Source organism: Macrobrachium nipponense, chromosome 9 (assembly GCF_015104395.2).
Source record: "Macrobrachium nipponense isolate FS-2020 chromosome 9, ASM1510439v2, whole genome shotgun sequence".
Lineage (NCBI taxonomy): Eukaryota > Metazoa > Arthropoda > Malacostraca > Decapoda > Palaemonidae > Macrobrachium > Macrobrachium nipponense.
This window is the reverse complement of record NC_061110.1, coordinates 22,106,834-22,126,912: the sequence shown is the minus strand read 5'-3', so window position 1 is coordinate 22,126,912 and position 20,079 is coordinate 22,106,834. Positions and strand designations below refer to the sequence as shown.

General features: G+C 39.3%; 1 protein-coding gene across 11 annotated transcripts in view; it reads left to right on the top strand.

Moving 5' to 3' along the window:
- LOC135217884 (catenin alpha-like) overlaps positions 1-20,079 on the top strand; it is a 119,563-nt gene that overhangs the window by 13,170 nt on the left and 86,314 nt on the right. For 3 of the 11 annotated variants that reach the window (XM_064253912.1, XM_064253915.1, XM_064253904.1), the window contains exon 2: positions 17,344-17,357. Coding sequence is in view for 3 of the 11 variants with exons in the window: in XM_064253916.1 (XP_064109986.1) it covers positions 17,431-17,547 (117 nt within the window). In the remaining 8 variants the exon portion in view is untranslated. Of the gene's footprint in view, positions 1-15,700; positions 15,839-15,891; positions 16,181-17,343; positions 17,548-20,079 lie in introns of those variants that run through there. The other 8 variants (XM_064253916.1, XM_064253913.1, XM_064253914.1 and 5 more) reach the window with 7 other exon arrangements.

Below are 20,079 nucleotides of genomic sequence, written 5' to 3'. Positions count from 1 at the left end.
CCAAATTCATTACAGCGCTGAATAATCCTTTGGATTCCAGTGCTTGGCTTCAAGCCTACATTCCATATTCCATTCCATTCCTGTTAGGAATTGCAGGAGGTTTCATGTTCTTCCAGATTTGTCATGGTTCTCTACGGATAAATAGAGAGGAGGTAAAAAAATGTAACAAAAGGATCACTTACATGACCATAGTCTATACACTATTTAGAAAGAAGAAAAATATATTATCTGACGTTATCACAACTTGACGTGTTTGCAAATGTAAGAAACGTTACCTCACGCAAAAATATGGGGTTGCTAAAAAATGTTTTTACGAATCCCCATACTTTTCCGGGTAGTTTCCATATTATTCATATTTTGTTAACTGCTTATGTTGTGTTGGGTATCTGGCATCAGTTTCTGTCATCTCTCATTTGTACATTTTTCAAAGTGAAATTTAATGGTGGAATTTTCGTAGTCTATTATCGTAGAATATTTTGCACACAGTGAGAGAGAGAGAGAGAGAGAGAGAGAGAGAGAGAGAGAGAGAGAGAGAGAGAGAGAGAGAGAGAGAGATAAGTATAACTGAGTTTAACCAGACCACTGAGCTGGTTAGCAGCTCTCCTAGGGCTGGTCCGAAGGATTAAATATTCTTACGTGGCTAGAACCCAATTGGTTACCTAGCACCGGGACTAACAGCTTATTGTGGGATTCGAACCACATTATATCGAGAAATGAATTTCTGATCACCAGAAATACATTCTTCTGATTCCACATTGGCGGAGAGAGAGAGAGAGAGAGAGAGAGAGAATGATCAGAAACCAAAATTTTATGTTACGGCATAATTGGCATACTCTGACAGAGGATTTTTTATAGTTGAGGAAGTCTAATGCTTTTGGTGCTCTGGAAACGATTCATACTATTTGAACTGTCAAAGGTTGGAGTGACCTTTGCACCTAATTGGACTGCCGATACTTTTTGCGTGGCGCTTAATTAGGTTAATTGAATCTTGTGATATTGAATGGAATCTCTCTCTCTCTCTCTTTATAACCCGGGAATTGAATGCACGAATGTGCTTCGCTTGTAACATAAGAGCGTAAACTTTGGTGATTGTGAAGGAGCACAGAATGCGCGCGTACTTTCCATTCAGTCATTTGAATTTGGATATGATGAGTCACTGTTTTGAGAGCCTTCAGGGATAATGTTTTGTGTGTCATGTTTCTCATTTATTTGTCATGTTTCTCAATTCTTTCGGCGAGAGGGAAGTGAATGATTCTTGTCTTCCGGGCTGCAATAGGGGAGACGCCCTTAGCTCTCACATATACACCAAACATGTGGGATGAAGTAGATGTGTAGACGGTTTCCTCAAAATCCAGCATATCTCTTGAGCTAAATTCCCAATGGTGGACCTGGTGTTAGTCGGTTGTTGTGGCGAGAGGGAACTATGAATATAGTGATTATATTTATATACTTAATTTGTTCCTCCAAAATGCATACAATCAAAACTGGAGAAGCTTCGCCCCATCGGGGTGAAATCGTTCTCTCCCTCCCGGGAAACTTTCTCTAATGGAGGGGGGTGGGGGGAATTATTACGGTAGACGTATTTTTGTTTGGGCGGTGGAGGGGGACGGAGTGGAGAAGATAGCGTCGTTTGCTTCTGCTTGGGAGAGGTCCCTTGGGACGGGTGGGGGAGGTGAAGGAGGAGGAGGAGGCTATGGTGATAGGAAGATAGGGCCCGAATCGAGAGTCAGAACCTAGGGCCATGGTCGGAAATTTCCAGATACGACAAGGCTCAAGAAGGGAACTTGTTGAGGTAGGGAGGAGAAGGAGGAGGAGGAGTAGGAGAGGGGAGGAGGAGGAGGAGGAGGAAGGGTCGACTGCACGTAGGGAAAAGGTATAGTAGTGTCTCCCTTCTTCCTGCTCCACCGCGTCTGTCTAGATAGCACTCGTCGGAGAGAGAGAGAGAGAGAGAGAGAGAGAAATATTGGTAGGTATGTTTCCTTTCACGGAACAGGAGCATGTCATGGGCTAGTACTAAGGGTTTTTCTTTCATTCTCTCATTTTTGCAATATTTTTCCTTCGTGGATTTTGCTTTTATAATCTTGCTGGGAAGAGACGAGAAATTTCAGTGAGTGGAGAAAGTCATGATTCATGCCGACATTAGGAGTGGTGAATATCAAGTACATTATGTAAGGCCTGTTTCGTACGGAGCAATCCATACTTTCTGTAGTACCATCTTTGGCTGTAGGGTAGCGAAGGGGAAGTACGGATGTCGACTGACAGTCTGTTTTTCGCGAACGTTTTGAGATGGGAATCGGTCTGCCTTGTTACTGTGATATCATGGCAAAGGATATCTTATATTTCATTATCGAACTAGTGTTTATTTTTACATTCTTTATTTTTATCCAGAAACTGGTATCCGTTTTGAAAGCAGACTTCTTCCCAAACTGAGAGAGAGAGAGAGACCATGTCTGTATTATTTTGTTTGAAAGCTCTGTGAAATGATAAAACATATATTTTTGTTACTGTCTTGAAAGCTCGTGAGCATGCATTGTAGAACGTTTCTAATTATTTATGAAACGGAAATGGTGTAGTACTTGTTGTGTTGCCCATTTTGAAAGCCAGCTAAGAACGAGACCCTTGATTGGTTTGAAACCTTCTGACTGAATTCATTACTAATAAAAGTAAAAAAAAAAAGAAAAAAAAGTAAGTTCCCTCTCTATTTTCAGCTCTCGAGCGCAGACGTTAATTGCCTGTTAGAGCAAGGTCACGGAGACCATTACAGGTTTTTCCGCTCCCGCTCAGCGCTGGGCTGTTGGTGTCCTCAAAGTTCTCTCGCCGGAGTTTTAACGATATGAATGAAAGTTGGAAATAAAATCTGTTGCGTTTGAGCTATCAAAGGAGCTGTCTGGAGTCCGCCGTCCTCCCGCAGTATTTCAATTCCCTTCGTGATTTCCCTTTTTGTTTAGTCGTTGCTGTGTACGTAGGCCGAGGGGGATGTGGAGTCGCGCTTGGTTATTGATTTGCTCGCATCATACCTCATCGTATATTCCTCTCTCTCTCTCTCTCTCTCTCTCTCTCTCTCTCTCTCTCTCTCTCTCTCTCTCTCTCTCTCTCTCTCTCTCAGTCCAAAAATGAATGGGAAGCTTGTGTTTTGTGTAAACAAGCGAATGGTTGGTGTGATACTGATATGGAAATCATTTGGTTAATGTTTTTGTTGTTGTTTGTGCTTTTATTTGTTAATTGATGAAAGGGAACTGCAGAGAACGAGGTTTAAGCTTTTGAAATGAAATGGGAAGGGATATATAGGTGTAGCTGGTCTTACGTAGCAGTGGTTGAGTGTTACAAATGTTTGAGCATGTTACAAAGGTCCCCATAAATATATATGAAGTCAAGTCGTAAGAAAAGTGGTTGAGAAAGACTATACTCGGTTTTTTTTCCATCTGTCCACCCGCCTGTGGTGTTTGCGTATGGTAACAAAGCGTCACCGGGCTTGAAGATAGTTAAATTTAGCTTACATTCAACAATAATAACAACATCCTACTTCGAATATTGACGGTGTAATTCGCTTACAGAAAATTATGAAAGCACTTTTCAGTTGCAAATGTACACCCAGATATCCTTTTATTTACCTAAAACTTACACATAGCGTAACTATCTAAAGCTCGGGACGCAGTGTTACCATAAGCAAACACCACAGGCGGGTGGACAGATGGAAAAAAAACATAGTATAGTCATTGGCTCATAGGGGTATTTTGGAAGGGAAGACATTTTGCTTAGAAAGTTATGCTTAGACAATTATTGAAAATTTCTAGTTTAAATTAATCAAGGGGATTGTAAAATTTAAGTGTATTACATTCTTCGCGGAGGTTTAGTGCCGTCATTGCATCTCACGCGGTGTACTGTAGGCATGTTTAAAGGGTTCTTCCAGCGTCACTTCGACCCTTCCTAAATGTCACTTAATGTAAGTGTGTGTTTTATCCCAGTTTGACCCTGTGGTTCTTCTTAACCTGGGAACGACAGCAATTTGCAGCGGAGGCGCCAGCCCTAGGGAAAATGAAAGAAAAAAAATTCAAATTATATTCGTTATTCTCTTAACAAGAGTGAGGAACTAATATTCAGAAGTTAATGAAAAAAAATGCAAAAGTATCACCTTATAACGTTACTTTCCTGGAGTCTATTACTCTCATTAGGCTTTGGGCTGACCATATTTTGTAATTATTTACCTCCATTCCTATCCATCGAAACCCCTTCTCTTTCTCCTTTTTTTTTATTTCCCTTTAAATCTGGGAAAGAATTTGACTCTGGATGGAAGGGGGGCGTGAAAGAAAGGACCAACTCTTAGAGGGGGTGTGGTCATGGAAAGGTTAGGAACCACTGCTGTAGAACCTTGTGCTTCAACATCTGTATCTGCTGGGTGTCTCCATCTCGCTGTCCAACTCCCTCTTGAGCGCTGAATTGCCTCAAAGGCCCCAGTGCTTGGCTTGACAGCCTAGATTTCATAATTTGAATCAGATAAAATCAAAACGTAATTCATTAATGGGTGCAAGGCAAGTTTTATGGATGTTTTGAGTCCATTACACATTAGTATTTATGTAATTGTAATAGCCACAATGCCCTCTTCAACTTCTCAAATTCTCGTGGTCAGGTCGGCAAGGTGACCTCGTCGTGATTATGGTATCGCGGGTTCGTTTCCCGCTACCGGACATCATGATTTTTGAAAAAAAAAAAATTTATGAAGTTGGAGCTCAAGGCTTTGTAGTGAGTGACAAGCTTATGCAAAACAGAGCAACGAATTTGAGAAGGTAAGAGGACGTTGTGGCTGTTACAATTTCAAATGTATCTGGTAAAAATGACCAGTAGATTCTCCATATGTATAATTGATGTTTTAATTCTGATAGGTATAGAAAAACTAGCACTGACAAGTCCCATGGGTGGTGACATAATTAATTTGGGCCAATTTTCCTAGATTTAGTAAAAAAAATATGTAAAATCACGTGATAAATGGGGTTTGATTATTCGTTTCTAATTTGGTATAAAATTTTAATTTCTATCCCGAAATTTAATAAGGTTCAAAGCTTAGTTATTTTCACACATTTTGTGTAGTGACAAACCACATGAAGGTATAAGTATATTATGTATTTTCTTGTCTCATAATAAAAAAAATTATGCTGTGGAATTCTGGTATTGTGGAATTTCATTGCTACCACCCGGTACGAAAACTGTAATGGAGATTGTTGTCACTAAATCTAAGGTATACTTCACCCATTGATTGTCAGCAGCAGGAGATTCTGCCACGAAAGTCGTGGGTGATCTTCTCATTTTTTCCCTTCAATGCAACCTGTGGCTAAACACAATTCTTGAGGGTGAGAGAAGGATAAAACTGTCCCTTGTGATAGAGAAGAAATTTATTGCAATTCATTCGTGGTAAAACTCGATATGCTTGTAGAATTAACACCTTGTGTGTCAAGTTCTACCGCCAGGGTCGGTGATCACAGTGTTGCACCAAATAAATTCAAGCGTGAATTGTCATTATATTTTTTAGTGGTGGAAATAAATTGTTGAATTGGTCGTTCCCAACTTATGAAGCGCAGTATGGTAGGATTATTACATTTTAGGGCCCCGCTTGCGTTGTAGTGTGTAGTTATGCCTGAAAATACCTCTGCTGATAGCTTTATAAAAAAAAAAAAGGGGGGGGGGGATTTCAGTTGTGCTAGCCACAGCTTTCGTGTCCAGCGGTAACATGTCAAAAAGAAAGTATTGGGAACCTCTCATTGACTGGGTTCTGGGAAGTTGGTGGTGGCCTGGTGGGCGACTCGTGTATGTGTGTGTTTCTCATTCTCATTTTCTTTCTATTTATATTTCTCAGCCCAAGACTTTTTTTTTTTAATTGATTGTGTTCCCGCGTTTGGTTGTTTTTATTATGTAGGGTGGTTCGTCCGTGTTTGAAAAAGTAATTCTTTTGGTTTTACGTATATTTTGGGACTAAGATTGATGCAAGATTTATTTTGGAAGTCTGGAAGCGTATTATGTTATTTTGTGCCGTACCAAGAAACAAACAGCAAGGGTTGGCCATTTAGAGTCAGTTTTCATGAAAAACAGAATACCCCTCGATTTGACAGTAACTGGAATTTCATCATTCAGTCCCATAGATTCTCCTGGAAAAAAAATGCTGAAAAGACAGGGACATAACTTACTTACAAGCAACACATGAACACTTCATTCATTCTGTAATGAACACGGTTTTATGAACGGTATCGGCAGGTCTCTTTGATCTCCCTTGGGCGTGGGCGGGGGATAGGGCGCTCAGGTTCCTGTCGGAAGTGGGCGTAGGCTTCTTCGGAGAAAGGCGAGCTTTGATTATGGCGCCATGACACGCAACGCCCATGCCTCATGTACACGCGGCTCCTTTCATTGGCTGGAAGAACGACGGTTTTAGACCTGATTCTGGAAAAAAAGATTTTGTCGTTGTTTTGTGCGGATGATTTGAATGGCTGTGTCACGGAGTTAATTTGTAAATGGGGTGTTTCCATGAAGACTTGGTTTTCATACCTTCATGTCACAGTTTGAATATGGTGTTCAGAATATAGTGTTTCTATGAAGACTTAGTTTTCATACCTTCATGTTGAATATGGTGTTTCTATGAAGGCTTCGTTTTCATACCTTCATGTCACTGTTTGAATATGGTGTTTCCCCGAAGACTTGATTTCCGTACCTGTATGTTACAACTTGAATATGGTGTTTCCACGAACACCCGGTTTCCATGCCTTCGTGTCACTGTTTGAATATGGTGTCAGGAACGGAAGTACGGTAAAACGAAATTCTCGTCTTTTGCCGACGAATTTGAGTTAGACGTTGTATTATTGTTAGATTTTCCCCAATGAGATTTGAATTAGGGCGTTTTACTGTTTTTTTTTCTCCTCTGAGAGGCACCTACTATTTTATACTTGTTTACTCACTACCATCCTCCTCCTTATACTTTTCAGTTAAAATTTTTTGCTAAATGAAGAGAGACCCCCTGCTGTAATTTTCTATGCTTTTGGCAGAATTGATTTTATGCTTAGATAGGAAAATCATGCAATCTTGTTTTTTTTTATGCCTGTCTCGATGTTTTTCCTGGATCCCGCAGATTCGAAGTAAGCTGTGATGCGTCTGGTAGGAGTGGTCATAGGCTTAGCTGTGGTATGAAGCCTGGGAATAATAGTACTTCATTCTCACACGCACGCAACGAAGATCGATTCTCCGTCCAAGGGGGGCTTAAGAGACGACCTCTCTCTCTCTCTCTCTCTCTCATAGCGCCTCAGTGGCGTGGTCGGTATAGTGCTGGCGTGCCACCTTAGTGGCTGCGAGTTCGACTCTCGGACATGCACTGAGGGGTGAGAGACGTGTATTCCTGGTGACAGAAGTTCACTCTCGACGTGGTTCGGAAGTCACGTAAAGTCCTTTGGTCCCGTTGCTGAATAACCACTGGTTCCATGCAACGTAAAAACACCATACTCTCTCTCTCTCTCTCTCTCTCTCTCTCTCTCTCTCTCTCTCTCTCTCTCTCTCTCTCTCTCTAGCATATCTTTCCCAGTACAACTGTTTAACCATTGTTGGAATTTTTAGGGTTTTTTGAAGGTTCCTGAAACTTATAAATTATCTCAGTGATCCATAAATCATTCCAGTTATTGTACCCTGGAACGCCTTTTGCATATTGCGTGTCCAGTTGTCGTTGGATTCGCACGTTACATGATTGAACTACTTAAATTTAGGACGGTCCTGCCAAGGAACTTGACATTCTCTTGACGCAAAAGATACAGTTTCGAGGATGAAGGGTTTTATAAATGATCACTGCGCCACTACGCTGGAATTTAAGAAAATGGAAGCCGCAAGTTTAGTGTCGGAATGTTTTGGATCTGGGCATTTTCGTTGGTAGTTTATCATCCAGAAAAGACATTCTAATAAATTTGTTATTGGGGCTCCCCTGTACTTGGAAATAAGTTAAGTATATCTTAGTTTAACCAGACCACTGAATTGGTTAGCAGCTCTCCTAGGGCTGGCCCGAAGGATTAGATATTTTTACGTGGCTGGGAACCAGTTGGTTACCTAGCAACGGGACCTACAGCTTATTGTGGGAGCCGAACCACATTATATCGAGAAATGAATTTCTAATCATAGAAATGGATTCCTCTGATTCCACGTTGGCGGAGGAATTGGGAATAAGGCCGGTGTGGTTTTTGTGTTCTTGGGAAACTCAAGTTGCAGGTCAAGATACCTATCTGTTAAGTTGTATTGATTTTGGAAACATTTCCCTGCAAGAACATTTTCATATGCATGTTTGGGGTTAGAGGTACTATTGAGGTTGTTGGGAACCCACTACTATATTAGTGTGTTTTTCTCAACAAAATGAAACCCCTTTTTATAAGCTTTCAGAATGGCTAACACCGTGGAATTTTACTTTATTTTTTTTATTTTTAATTGTTTTGTATAGGCTTGAGGCATTTTACATACGGACCCAAAAGTCATTTTAGAATGTCTTTCTGGTATCCTCCAATGAGAGACTATGGCTATGTGAATATAACGACGTATGGTCATGAAATCACACTTTCCTTCATTACGGTAATTTGTTGTGACCTCAGATGATTTCCTAGACACTGTGTTGTGTGTAATGATGTAACTAGAAAAGAGCAGTACCTATAATAGGTGGAGGAAAGTCTCTCCTCCATCTACATGAAGTGAAACAGACTTAATGGCGTTACTGCTTCTACTACATTACCTTTGGGAAATGATTTCCATTCATTGATGTGACAAAGGAACACCACCACCTTCACTTACAGGTGCTTGCTGCCGTCAGTGCACCTCACGCGATGTTCTGTAGGCATTATTGAAGGGCGTTTGCAGACCCCTTCTGCCATAGGTGTTGCACCCACTTATTTCATATTCATCCGCCCTGCTATAAATCCATCTTACTGTCGATTTTCGCTAAATGTGACTTCTTTAGCGTGACTGTGGGGGGGGGGGGGGATTCGCTCAATTATACCTATGGGTCATTGTACTTCATTTTATTGATTTTTTTTGGATCTCTCTGGTGTCCTGTCCAATCACTGCAGCTACTCTGCAGTGTACTGAGGGCTGATGGCTGAAAGTGCCCCAGTGCTTGATTCTAGAGCCTAAATTTCATGATTCATTCATTTTATTATCAATTCCGAACTTCAGATAGTGGGCAGCATCTTTTAAGCGGTAAGATCTTATTGATGGTAATGTTTAGAACTACAAATTTCTTGCCTCTTCTTCAGAGGCATTCAGAGCAAGCCTTAGACTTTGTCGACCGTACCTTCTTTTTTTTTCATTCGATTGTAGAGCGTTGCATGCAAGCAGACAGAAATTCTGATGCAGCAATATATAGGTCAGCAGTGTGAGTCAGTTGCATGCATGCATGCATGCATGTATTCCGAACCGGTTGCTTTTGGGGGGAAATTTTCATTCAGTTCAAAGAGGTCTTGCAAACGTACGGCATTCGTCCACGTGGGGGGCGAAAATAAAACATTGTGGAGGTGTAATGAGAGAGAGAGAGAGAGAGAGAGAGAGAGAGAGAGAGAGAGAGAGAGAGGTAAGAGTAGGAGTTATTGTGAGTCGATTAAAGCGAACAACATGAGCAGCGAGAAGGTCAGGAGCGAGAGAGAGAGAGAGAGCGGCGGGCAAACACATACGAAGGAAACCAGGAGGGACCCTTTGCGGATGAAGAGGTACAGGTGAGGGGCGAGGGGATACCGAAGGTGGGAGTCACTGAGTGAGTCGCCCGTTGGGGGACGAGGCCAGTAGTAGCACAAGCCGTCACAGTCACAGCGTTTTAAAGGTAAAGAGCCACCAAACGTGATCACGAGGGAAAAAGAGAAGGAAAAAAAAAGGGGGGCACTGAAAGCCGACCTTCTCTTTTTTTCCCCTTCGCTCTTAGTCGCGCCTCCGTGTTCTCTGTCTCCCTCAGTCAGTCTTTCATGTCCCCTTTGGTGTCTCCCCTTTGCTTTGGGAAGTTGGCTGACGCGAGTGTCAGCACCAGTCATCGATCTGAATTGGAGCGTTTGAAATGTTCGCCCCTTTACTCTTGTGTGCTGGCGATGATGACGGTGGTTTCCCTTGAAATGGAGACATCCCCTCATTCCGCTGCTATACTTATAGACTGTCGGTCATAACCTTTGTCTTTGCTCCGAACCGGAATATAGTAGAACTTGCAGGTTTCATATGTGCCTATTGCGATATTTTCACGGAGATTTAGTGGTGTAGGTTATTCTACGTTGTGGGTCGGTTTCCTTTAAGCAGATTTGGAAGTTCCTTTAAGACGCTGCAAATGTCACTAGGTCTATTTGCCCTCAGATGACTTTACTGGGAAGAAAAAATTCTTTTCAATTTTTGTCTATGTGAACTTTTAAGTCTACTTTTGAAGCTATCGAATCGAAAGGTGTAGTTGATGGCTTAGATCCCGCAATGGACATCATGAGAATTTTCCGTGTATGTATTTATTGTTTTTCAACTGACGAAAACTTTTGAACAGTATAATGCAATAAAATGGTTTAGACATGGATAGGGAGTGTTCGTTTCTGTGATGATGATTCAGGTATCCGTAGCTTATACTTGTTTTTATTGCTTCACATTCCAGCTTGTAAGGTTTTCCTCATTCTTTCGTTTTGTTTGTATTCGTTTTCCCCCTTTCGGTTTATTTTTTTTTTAAATGTTCCCAGGATCTCATAATATTGAATGATACTGTCTGTAATTTGACAACCCGGGTGTCTTCCCAGTACCATTGAATGGTACTGTCTCCAATTGACCCGGGTGTCTTAGTTACACTGAAAGCGTCCTGTGTCCTTTTCAATGACCGTCTCCTCTGAAGAACTGAGCTAATGACGGAGATCATTGTCATTCATATCATCATCCCTTAGTGACACAGTTCGCTCTCTAGCTGTGCAAAAGAGCAGCCCTGTTGTTGATTTGTTACAAACGTATGTCTACAATGAGCTCTTCTCATCTTGAGTCGACTTCATTCAACTCTGTTTCTCAGAGGAAGGCTTCGGTGCTACGTGGCTTTCTGGCGTATGTTTGTGTGTCATTTATCAGAGACTGTTTTTCGCTCTACTACTTTTGTCTTCGCCAGCTTTCTTTCTTTTCGCTCACGGGCATTACGAATTTGGAAGCTTACTGTGAAAGTAGCGCCGTCATAGAAGAAGAAGAAAAAGAAGAAGAAAAGAATTTTATATGTGTTGAAAATAGGGCCGTTGTAACTCGAGCTTTGCTTCTCCATGGGACAGAAAAGCACACGCGACCTATCCGTGACATTAAAAAAAAAAGCTCTGATATTGAGTTGAAAAGAGTGAGGCGCCTGTGAAGGGAAAATGTCTCTCATAAATTTAGGTTCGGCGGCTTAGTCTGCCCTTTCGAGACGACAGCAGTTAGCGTTTAAAGAAATTTGCTGCGCTGAATTGCAACACTTATCTCACCACTTAACGCACTCTCTCTCTTACAGCAGTTGCATGCAACAGCTCAACTACTGTGTTTGTGTGCACGCGCAGAGAGAGAGAGAGAGAGAGAGAGAGAGAGAGAGAGAGAGAGAGAGAGAGAGACCTTGTATGATATTAGTGAGGATGTGTTCAAATGCTAATTGCTCTTGTATTTTTATGTGTCTTTGTGCGTCTAATCGTCGTATAGTCCTTTGTGTTGACAATATCCTTCAGTTAAAATAAAATTGTGTGTGCTCTCGTATTTATTACAATGTTCGTGGTGTTATCTCTCTCTCTCTCTCTCTCTCTCTCTCTCTCTCTCTCTCTCTCTCTCTCTCTCTCTCTCTCCAACAGGTTTTGCCCTCTCCAGCTCAGGTTTTTTTCCCTCTCGGGAACGTGCAGATGACCTGTTGCTAGGCACCTGTAGCCTAGTTCTGCTCGATGTTACAACTTCTCTTTTTATAAAGTAGATAGGCCTCGCCGACAAAAGTACTCCCCTTAGTGGGGTAAATGACTTCTTTGCACCTCATGCGGTGTACCGTAGGCATTGCTAAATGTTCTTCGTAACGTCCCTGCGGCCCCCAGCTGCAACCCGTTTTATTCCTTATACTGCACCTCCGTTCCTATTCTCTTTCTTCCATCTTACTTTCCACCCTCTCCTAACAATGGATTCATAGAGCAACTGCGAAGTTTATCCCTTGTTACACCTTTCAGACTTTTTTACTGTGAATTTCCGTTTCCGCGCTAAATGACCTCGTAAGCCTCATCGCTTGGCCTGTGAACTGACAAGTGTCAATTTTAATTCTACCGGTTCCAGCTTGGCACTAGTAAATCCTAATGTTAAGACCTCAGGTTTGTTAGTTATGAAAAAAATACAAATTTGGTATTTCTATTCTATTCTGCAAAGCGCATCAGTGGCGTGATCGGTATGGTCTTGGCCTGCCACCTCGGTGGCCCTGAGTTCATTTCTCGGGCATTCCATTGAGGGGTGAGAGATGTGTATTTATGGTGATAGAAGTTCACTCTCGACGTGGTTGGGAAGTCACGTAAAGCCTTTGCTGAATAACCACTGGTTCCTTGCAGCGTCAAACCAACATACAAACAAACTAATTAACCTGTTCCCCACCTTTCTTCCCATATGACCAAACCGTCTCATAACACGTATCCACCTTCTATGCAATGTTTGAGTTGACGAGCCAGAGCCTATGTCCCATAGTCACCCAGCCACGCACTGGCCACGGCCAACATTGATTATATTATCGTAGAGGTCGAAGGATCCGAAGTAGTAGAGTGAACGTAATGTTTTTGGTTCTTGGGAATAAATAGAGATAAACGATGATAACAATTCAAGAACTATTGATTTGGTTATGGATACCATTTTCAAATTATACGTGAGCTATAGAGAGAGAGTTTTATTTCTTGTGTGTTGTTTAAATGCGAGTGCCTGCTCTGTAGCACGGTCAGCCATCGGCTTACTGGTCTGGTCAAACTATAATAATAATAATAATAATAATAATAATAATAATAATAATAATAATAATCATAATAATAATAATATAATAATTAATAATAATAATAATAATAATAATAAGAATAATAATAATAAAATAATAATAATAATAACAGGGTCAACTTTATCGGACGGGATCATCAACATTCACCCGTTGACGTCATCATCGTCTGCCCTGGTTGTTGCAATGTAAAGTCCACTTTTTCCTTATTTGTATTTTCCTTTTGTCTTTCCAGAAATTTATTGTGTTCCTTCTCCCGTATTTTGCTTCTATCGCTTCTGGCATTTTTTCTCTTCGTAGTTTTTCGCGTCCTCCTCCAGCACTTTTCTGACATCCCTTTTTTAAAATTTTATTTTTATCAAAGTATCGCCCTTTATCGTCTTTTTTAACTGAATATTCCTCTCTTCTTACCTCTCTATCCGTCCAATGTCATGTTTTCTTTATTCCCCGTCTCCGAGATGTTGCCTTTCTCTTTATTTTTCAACCGAATATATTCTTTCCCTTCGTATATTTTCCTTCGTAAGATTTCTCTTCCCTCCACCTTTCTCTATCTCCTCACTCTCTCTCTTCCCTCCACTCTCTCATCTCCTTTCCCCGTATTTTTTTTTTTTTACTTTCCTCCATTTATTTTCTATCTTCCTAAGGTTTCTCTCTCTTCCCTCCACTTTATTTCCTTTCTCCGTATTTTTCTTTACTTTAATATCTTCCGACTATTTTCCTTCTTCCTAAGATTTCTATCTCTTCCCTCCACTTTCTCATTTCCTTTCTGCGTACTTCTGTTTACTTTACTTTCCTCGGAATATTTGGGTCGGCCTTCCATTTCTTCAGGTCTCACATTTGAAAGCGCCTCAGTGGCGTGGTCGGTATGGTGTTAACGTGCCACCTCGTTTGTCGCGAGTTCGATTCTCGGGCATTCCATTAAGGAGTGAGAGATGTGTATTTCTGGCGATAGAAGTTCACTCTCGACGTGGTTCGGAAGTCACGTCAAGCCGTTGGCCCCGTTGTTGAATAACCACTGGTTCCATGCAACGTCAAAACGCCATACAAACAAACAAACAAACAAACCAGATACATTTGAAAGCTGGCCAACGTTTCTTAACGTTTGTAGACTTTTTTAAGTGGAATTCGTGTATCGTTTTGTTTTTTTAAGTGGAAATTGAGTGTTGTTTTTTAAAACTGGAAATTGAGTGTGGTTTTTTTGAAGTGGAAATCGAGTATCGTTTTTTCAAATTTAAATCGAGTATTGTTTTTTTAAGTGGAAATCGATTATTCGCCACCCTTGTTTTAAGCTAAGAGGATTATTTGCTGTTCCTCGGGTAATCCTTGTGTTGCTGTAAGTAGATTTGCTTTTACAGCACACACACACCCTCACACTTTATATATATATATATATATATATATATATATATATATATATATATATATATATATATTAAGCTAAAAATGGTTCATATCTAAATTACTCAAACCTCGAGGTTGTGTAAATTTGATATTAAACGACATTTGTTGCTTAATGTTGTGAGTCTAGAAAATGTCACGGTATGTGTGACTGACTATATATATATATATATATATATATATATATATAATATATATATATATATATATATATATATATATATAGATAATATATATATATATTTATAATATATGAGAGAGAGGATGAGTAGAGAGAGAGAGAGAGAGAAAATCTTGATTGTTTTGTCAGTAATTGGCAATAAAACATATAGAAAATTTACTGGTGTTACAAAAGTAGTTTTTTTTTATACAAAGAAGGTTGAAAAGGCAAGAAATATATGCCCTTGTATAGTAAGAAACAAAAAACTAGAAGGAAAGAAAGAGGGGTAGGGAATCCTGGGAATAGCGAAGCGACGAGAAAATACCCAAGCATGGGGTGGTAGGCAGAGAAAGTGAGTCCTTGAACCGCGTAGTCCTTTACAGGCGAGAAATTCGGAAGATGTATCGGCGTTAATCTCTCTCTCTCTCTCTCTCTCTCTCTCTCTCTCTCAGTCGACGGTGAATCACTCGTCTTACAACGAGGATCCTCTACTCGTGACGTCACGCTTCTGAAGACGATTTAATTGAGTACAAAAGTTAACGAAGTTGGGTTGATATAAAATCGATGTCTTTTAAATCTGAAAACGAAATGAACGTTGACCTCCCGAGAAACCAGGATCAATGTCAGAGAAAGAAACTTTAATAAGTCTGTCTTTGTTCAAGAAGGAAATACATTCAAGGTGAATGGGTGGCCTAGGATGTGACGTAGGCGGTGATGTCATTATTATGGCATTTTTGTGAGTTGCCTGGTGTGGCTGGAATATACAAGCAGGAAGGGAAACAGTTCTCTCTCTCTCTCTCTCTCTCTCTGCTCACCTATCGATTCGCTTATTTATTTACTACGCCCGTCATTCATTTTTCACTCGTGCTGCCCGTGTTCATGCCTTCCCCATCTCCATGACTGTGGCATCATCCGGGTTTCTTCTCGCAGACATAACGGACTTTTGATATATCGATATGACTGTGCTTAATTGATTTCGTTGACTCATTTTCAGCTTTCTTTTTAAGCGCTATTATTGAGGCAACGTCAAGGGCGAGTGCTTCTTCTCAGTCCAAATTTTGTGTAGGCTAAATGTATCTAGGTATGGGAAAACTAAATTGCTCTAGAAATTAAAGTAGACTGTGCACAGTACTGCATGATCCAGTAATTGGATCGGTGGGTCAGGCGAGAGAGAGAGAACGGTGGGAGGAGAGACTAGACGTGAGAAGTCCGGGTCCGTCTCCGTCTCCCTGAGCCCTGACTGACTCCCTCACCCTCAGTATGCGAGGTGCCTTAGCGGGCGAGAGTAGTGTGAAAGTGTTAACTTTTTTCTTGTTATTGTAGGTAGTACGTGTTTGGACATAACGGAGGTTTCGTGTTGTGTATTTATCGTTCGTTTTATGGCCTTTTAAGCTGTATGGAATAACCATTTTAAGAGAGCTTTTCAAGTTAATGAGACGAAGATTTCAAGTGTAAATGTTTGAGTATTATCATGAAGTGGATGATGGTTTCAAGGATCGTGATCTCTTTTTAAAGAGACGTCGTCATTGTGGGCTGATCTAAGTTCGTCTCCGTTTCACTATTCATAAAACAGCTCCTTAGAATGACCTCCATTATCAGGAGTGAGGATATACCGTAACAGCAACATAGGATGGTCAAACACCATCCATTAGTGCAGTGTGGTAAGTCTAGTCATCATTTCCCCTCAGAGTTCTTGGGAAGGAGGAGCAATTTAATTAGAGTCTTGTTTAAATTAATCTCGAAGCTAGACTATAAATGCTGATTTTTACCTTTGATATAAAACGTGTATTTTTATTTGCATTTTAAAGTTTTTTGTCTCAAATGTGAGTAAATGTTTTAGTTTTTTTTTGTCTGCTTTAGAGTAGAAGAGTTAAAACTTAATCATTGCATTTAGTTACCTGTCTTTAGACTAAAAAAAAAAAAAAATAAAAAATAAAGAAAAGGTTTATTAAATGAAATGGTTTAGGTTACTCCTTAGCATTTAGTAGGATTATATGGGGTAAGAAATAATTTTATGAGTTATCCTGTATCCTGTGCAATATGTCACTCTCACTTGTAATTGAAATGGATATTACAGAAGAGTAATTTAGTGTATAAGTATGGTGTTGACATGTGGTATTCAGATACTTGAAAGCATATCGATATATATATATATATAGTATATATATATATATATATATATATATATATATACTATACATACAGTACATAGATATGCATTGTTCTTTTCTGTGTTTTTAACAATAGTTTAAATTCTTGGTATGAATGTAGAACATCATTCATAGATGTGCATAATGCCAGATAATTGTGTCTTTTTGTCAGTTAGCCTACCTGACATTTACTATGTGGTGTAAGGACTTTGTCAAAAGGTAGAACTTCAAATTTGGCCATAATGTGACATACTATGTAATATATCACGACTTTGGTAGTGTAGTATACAAGTCTCACATGGGGTTCTCTCAGATACCAAGGTTCATGTCTCACAGACTGTGCCTAGCTGCAAAAAAATAGCTACCATTGAGACCATCTGTGTTTCACAAATGCTACATGGATGGAGAACATTGTTTGATAGGAGTTATTTACTTTTCCAAGAACTGTAGTGTCGTCTATCATCCTTCAGTGTGATCATAGAAGGCATTTGTTTGGGACAGAGTCATCATGAAGCCATATTGGAACAATTGTTATATTTGGTACCATTTTGTGAAATAAAAAAGATTTTTTGTTTGGAAAATTTCATATTTATAACAAATTACAGGTGTATTGCAAGCATTTAGATACCATATTTATATAGATATTAACATTTCTTTCTTTTTTTTGGTTTCAGATCAATGTCCAGAGGTAATAAAGACAAGCAGTCATTAAGAGCTTAGTTTAGTGTACCTGGCTGACTTGGTTCTCTCATTTGTCCAAAATGACTCTGGACCACTATAATACTACTGGGGCTCCTGTGGTCCTCAAGTGGGACCCCAAAAACCTGGAAATCCGCACAATGTCTGTGGAGAAGACTCTTGAGCCCTTAGTTATCCAGGTGACGTTACGGGTTTGATTTGTGGTGTACCACTTAGGCCTCTCCCTGGATATGGCGGCACTGTACGCTTCTTGCTGGGCGTGAGACGACGAGCAGAATTCTCTTTTAAAAAGTTGTCTTCCTTCAAATGATAAAGCTTGAATGAAAAATACAAGTCTGTTATTATAAAAATATTTTATATACATTGATGATAATCTTGAAGTTAGTCATATTTGAGTATCAGTTCCTGGTTATGTATTTCATTGCTTTACAAAGAGTAGAATAATGAGATATCTCTCATCCTCTCATGACTCGGTATAGTTGCATGTACGGAGTTGAGTTAGTGATGCTCAGAACTTGCAAGAAAAGTCAAAGTGTATTATACCATTTGTTGTCTGATGGTGTCTTTCAGTGAACTCACTCAGATTCTGTGAAACATCAATAATGAATTACAGTTTATAAAGATGATGTAGTGTTACCCATGGTGGTAAACATAATAAGTTGTTGCAGTGCAATAAATTTTAAGGGTATTAGATGAAGTATCAGATTTCCTGAAGGTTGGGATTGTGTTTCAATTTATTTAGCATAGATGATGTCATATCAAAAGCTACTTTATATGTTTGGAAACTTGCATCTTTGGCCAAAATTCTTGTTTTAAACCATCCTCGATCATAGTGTCAGTTTAACGGAGCGTAACTGGTCATGATTGTCTTCAGCATAAAATTTAGCAAAACTGGAGAATGCCCTGTACAAGAATTGTGAATTATTGTCATTGCTCACAAGTACCCCAGATGTGAGGAAATCTCTCGTTATATGTGCATCATTACCCATTGTATTGATTTTATAATATTAAAAGTCAGCATATTAACTTTACTTGTGAATATTTAAACTTATTATTGTTCTGTGTGCTTTATCAGCAAATTTTAGCCAGATAGAGTTGAAGCAGTGTCATTTTATGTCAAAAGTTTTAGCAGTATGCAGAGTTTTTTGCAATTGTTCTAATCATAAGTGGTTTTGCATTTTTTTTGTGAGATCTGTCAAGTATTAGCATCATGTTTATTTCCTTGTATTGAGCCTATGTTAAGTGTATGTGATTGTTTTCTGTATGGTGGGATTATGAGTGTCATGAGTCCCACAGAATTTTCTTCTAACACTTAGCTTTCAGTTATCCCTTTAATAATTATCAAGCAGATCTTTGTTTTATATACATGTAGTTTGTTACAGGAAATTATATTTAGATGTAGTCTATTGAAGTGAATGTTTAATGGATTCTCTTTCTTGATATCAGTACTATCTGCAATCATGATCCACTTCACAACAAATTTACCACTTTTTCTAGGTCAAGAAATATACACATCCTGTGGATATAGAGAGGATTCTGTGGGGTATTTCATAATATTATTGAAATAGATGTGCACGATGCTTTTTTTTTAGCTTACTCGTTGAATTTGAGGCCCTATATCAAGCAAGTACCAGTACCATCAGAGTGAGGATTTCAAAATATTATTCAAATAGATGTGCACGATGCCTTTTTTTTTTTTAGCTTACTCGTTGAATTTGAGGCCCTATATCAAGTACCAATACCATCAGAGTGAGGATTTGTTTACTTTTTAGGTTTTTATGGTTTTATTATCCAGAGATATTCAGATTTGATACACCGACTTTGCCTTGAATTTTAAGTTTTATAGATTAGTTTTGATGTGTATGGACTTTACTGTACTAGTTTTTAATTGACAAAGGATTGTTACCACAGGTACTATTTTAGGGTTTTTAAAAATATAATGTCTGTTGTTCTAAAGGGTAATGGCTTTTCAAGTTTATCAAAGGAACTGCATTACTTTTCCAAATGATTTTGAATTGTTTCAGTATCTAACTCTGTGTTTGCCGTTATGTTTTACAATTCGTGAATATTGCATTTCAGCAAAAACAATTTTGTTGCACATACACTGCCAAGTGAATGGATATATACCCTATAGGTGAATTAAAGAACAGTTTTATTTCTTAAGGACACCACTTATGAGAAACTTTTACTGAAGCTCAATAACGTTGATTTTGATAATTACTGATGGTGGTGATGAGCTGTTTGAGCAGGCAAAAGTGGTTTGTTCATTCTGGGAAACTTGTTGGTGAGGGTAACCAGCGCCAACCTGCTTGGTGGTGCCATTAATTCTTGATGTGGGTCAGCATTGGTAATCTACGTGCAGGTGACCTGTTTTCTTTTTGTTCTCATCCAAAGTTATTACCTATTTTCAACTGTCTTTTGTCACTACACTAATTTACAGTAATGTAAGATTTAGATTTAGATTATTAGAAATAGATTTACATTATTTTGTTTGATATGGCATACAAGACTTAAGAAATTTTTTATGCCATATCACACAACACTTTCTCAATAGTAAGTGAACTAGTATGTAGGTTATTTTAGAGTTGGCATTTCTTATGAGAGTTGCTTCTTTGGATTTTAGCCTACCTCAGAATTTTTTTTCCTTTCTTTTTGCAGAGGTAGATATTTCTTGTAAGATGGTTTTTTTTATCTCCCCCCCCCCCCCCCCC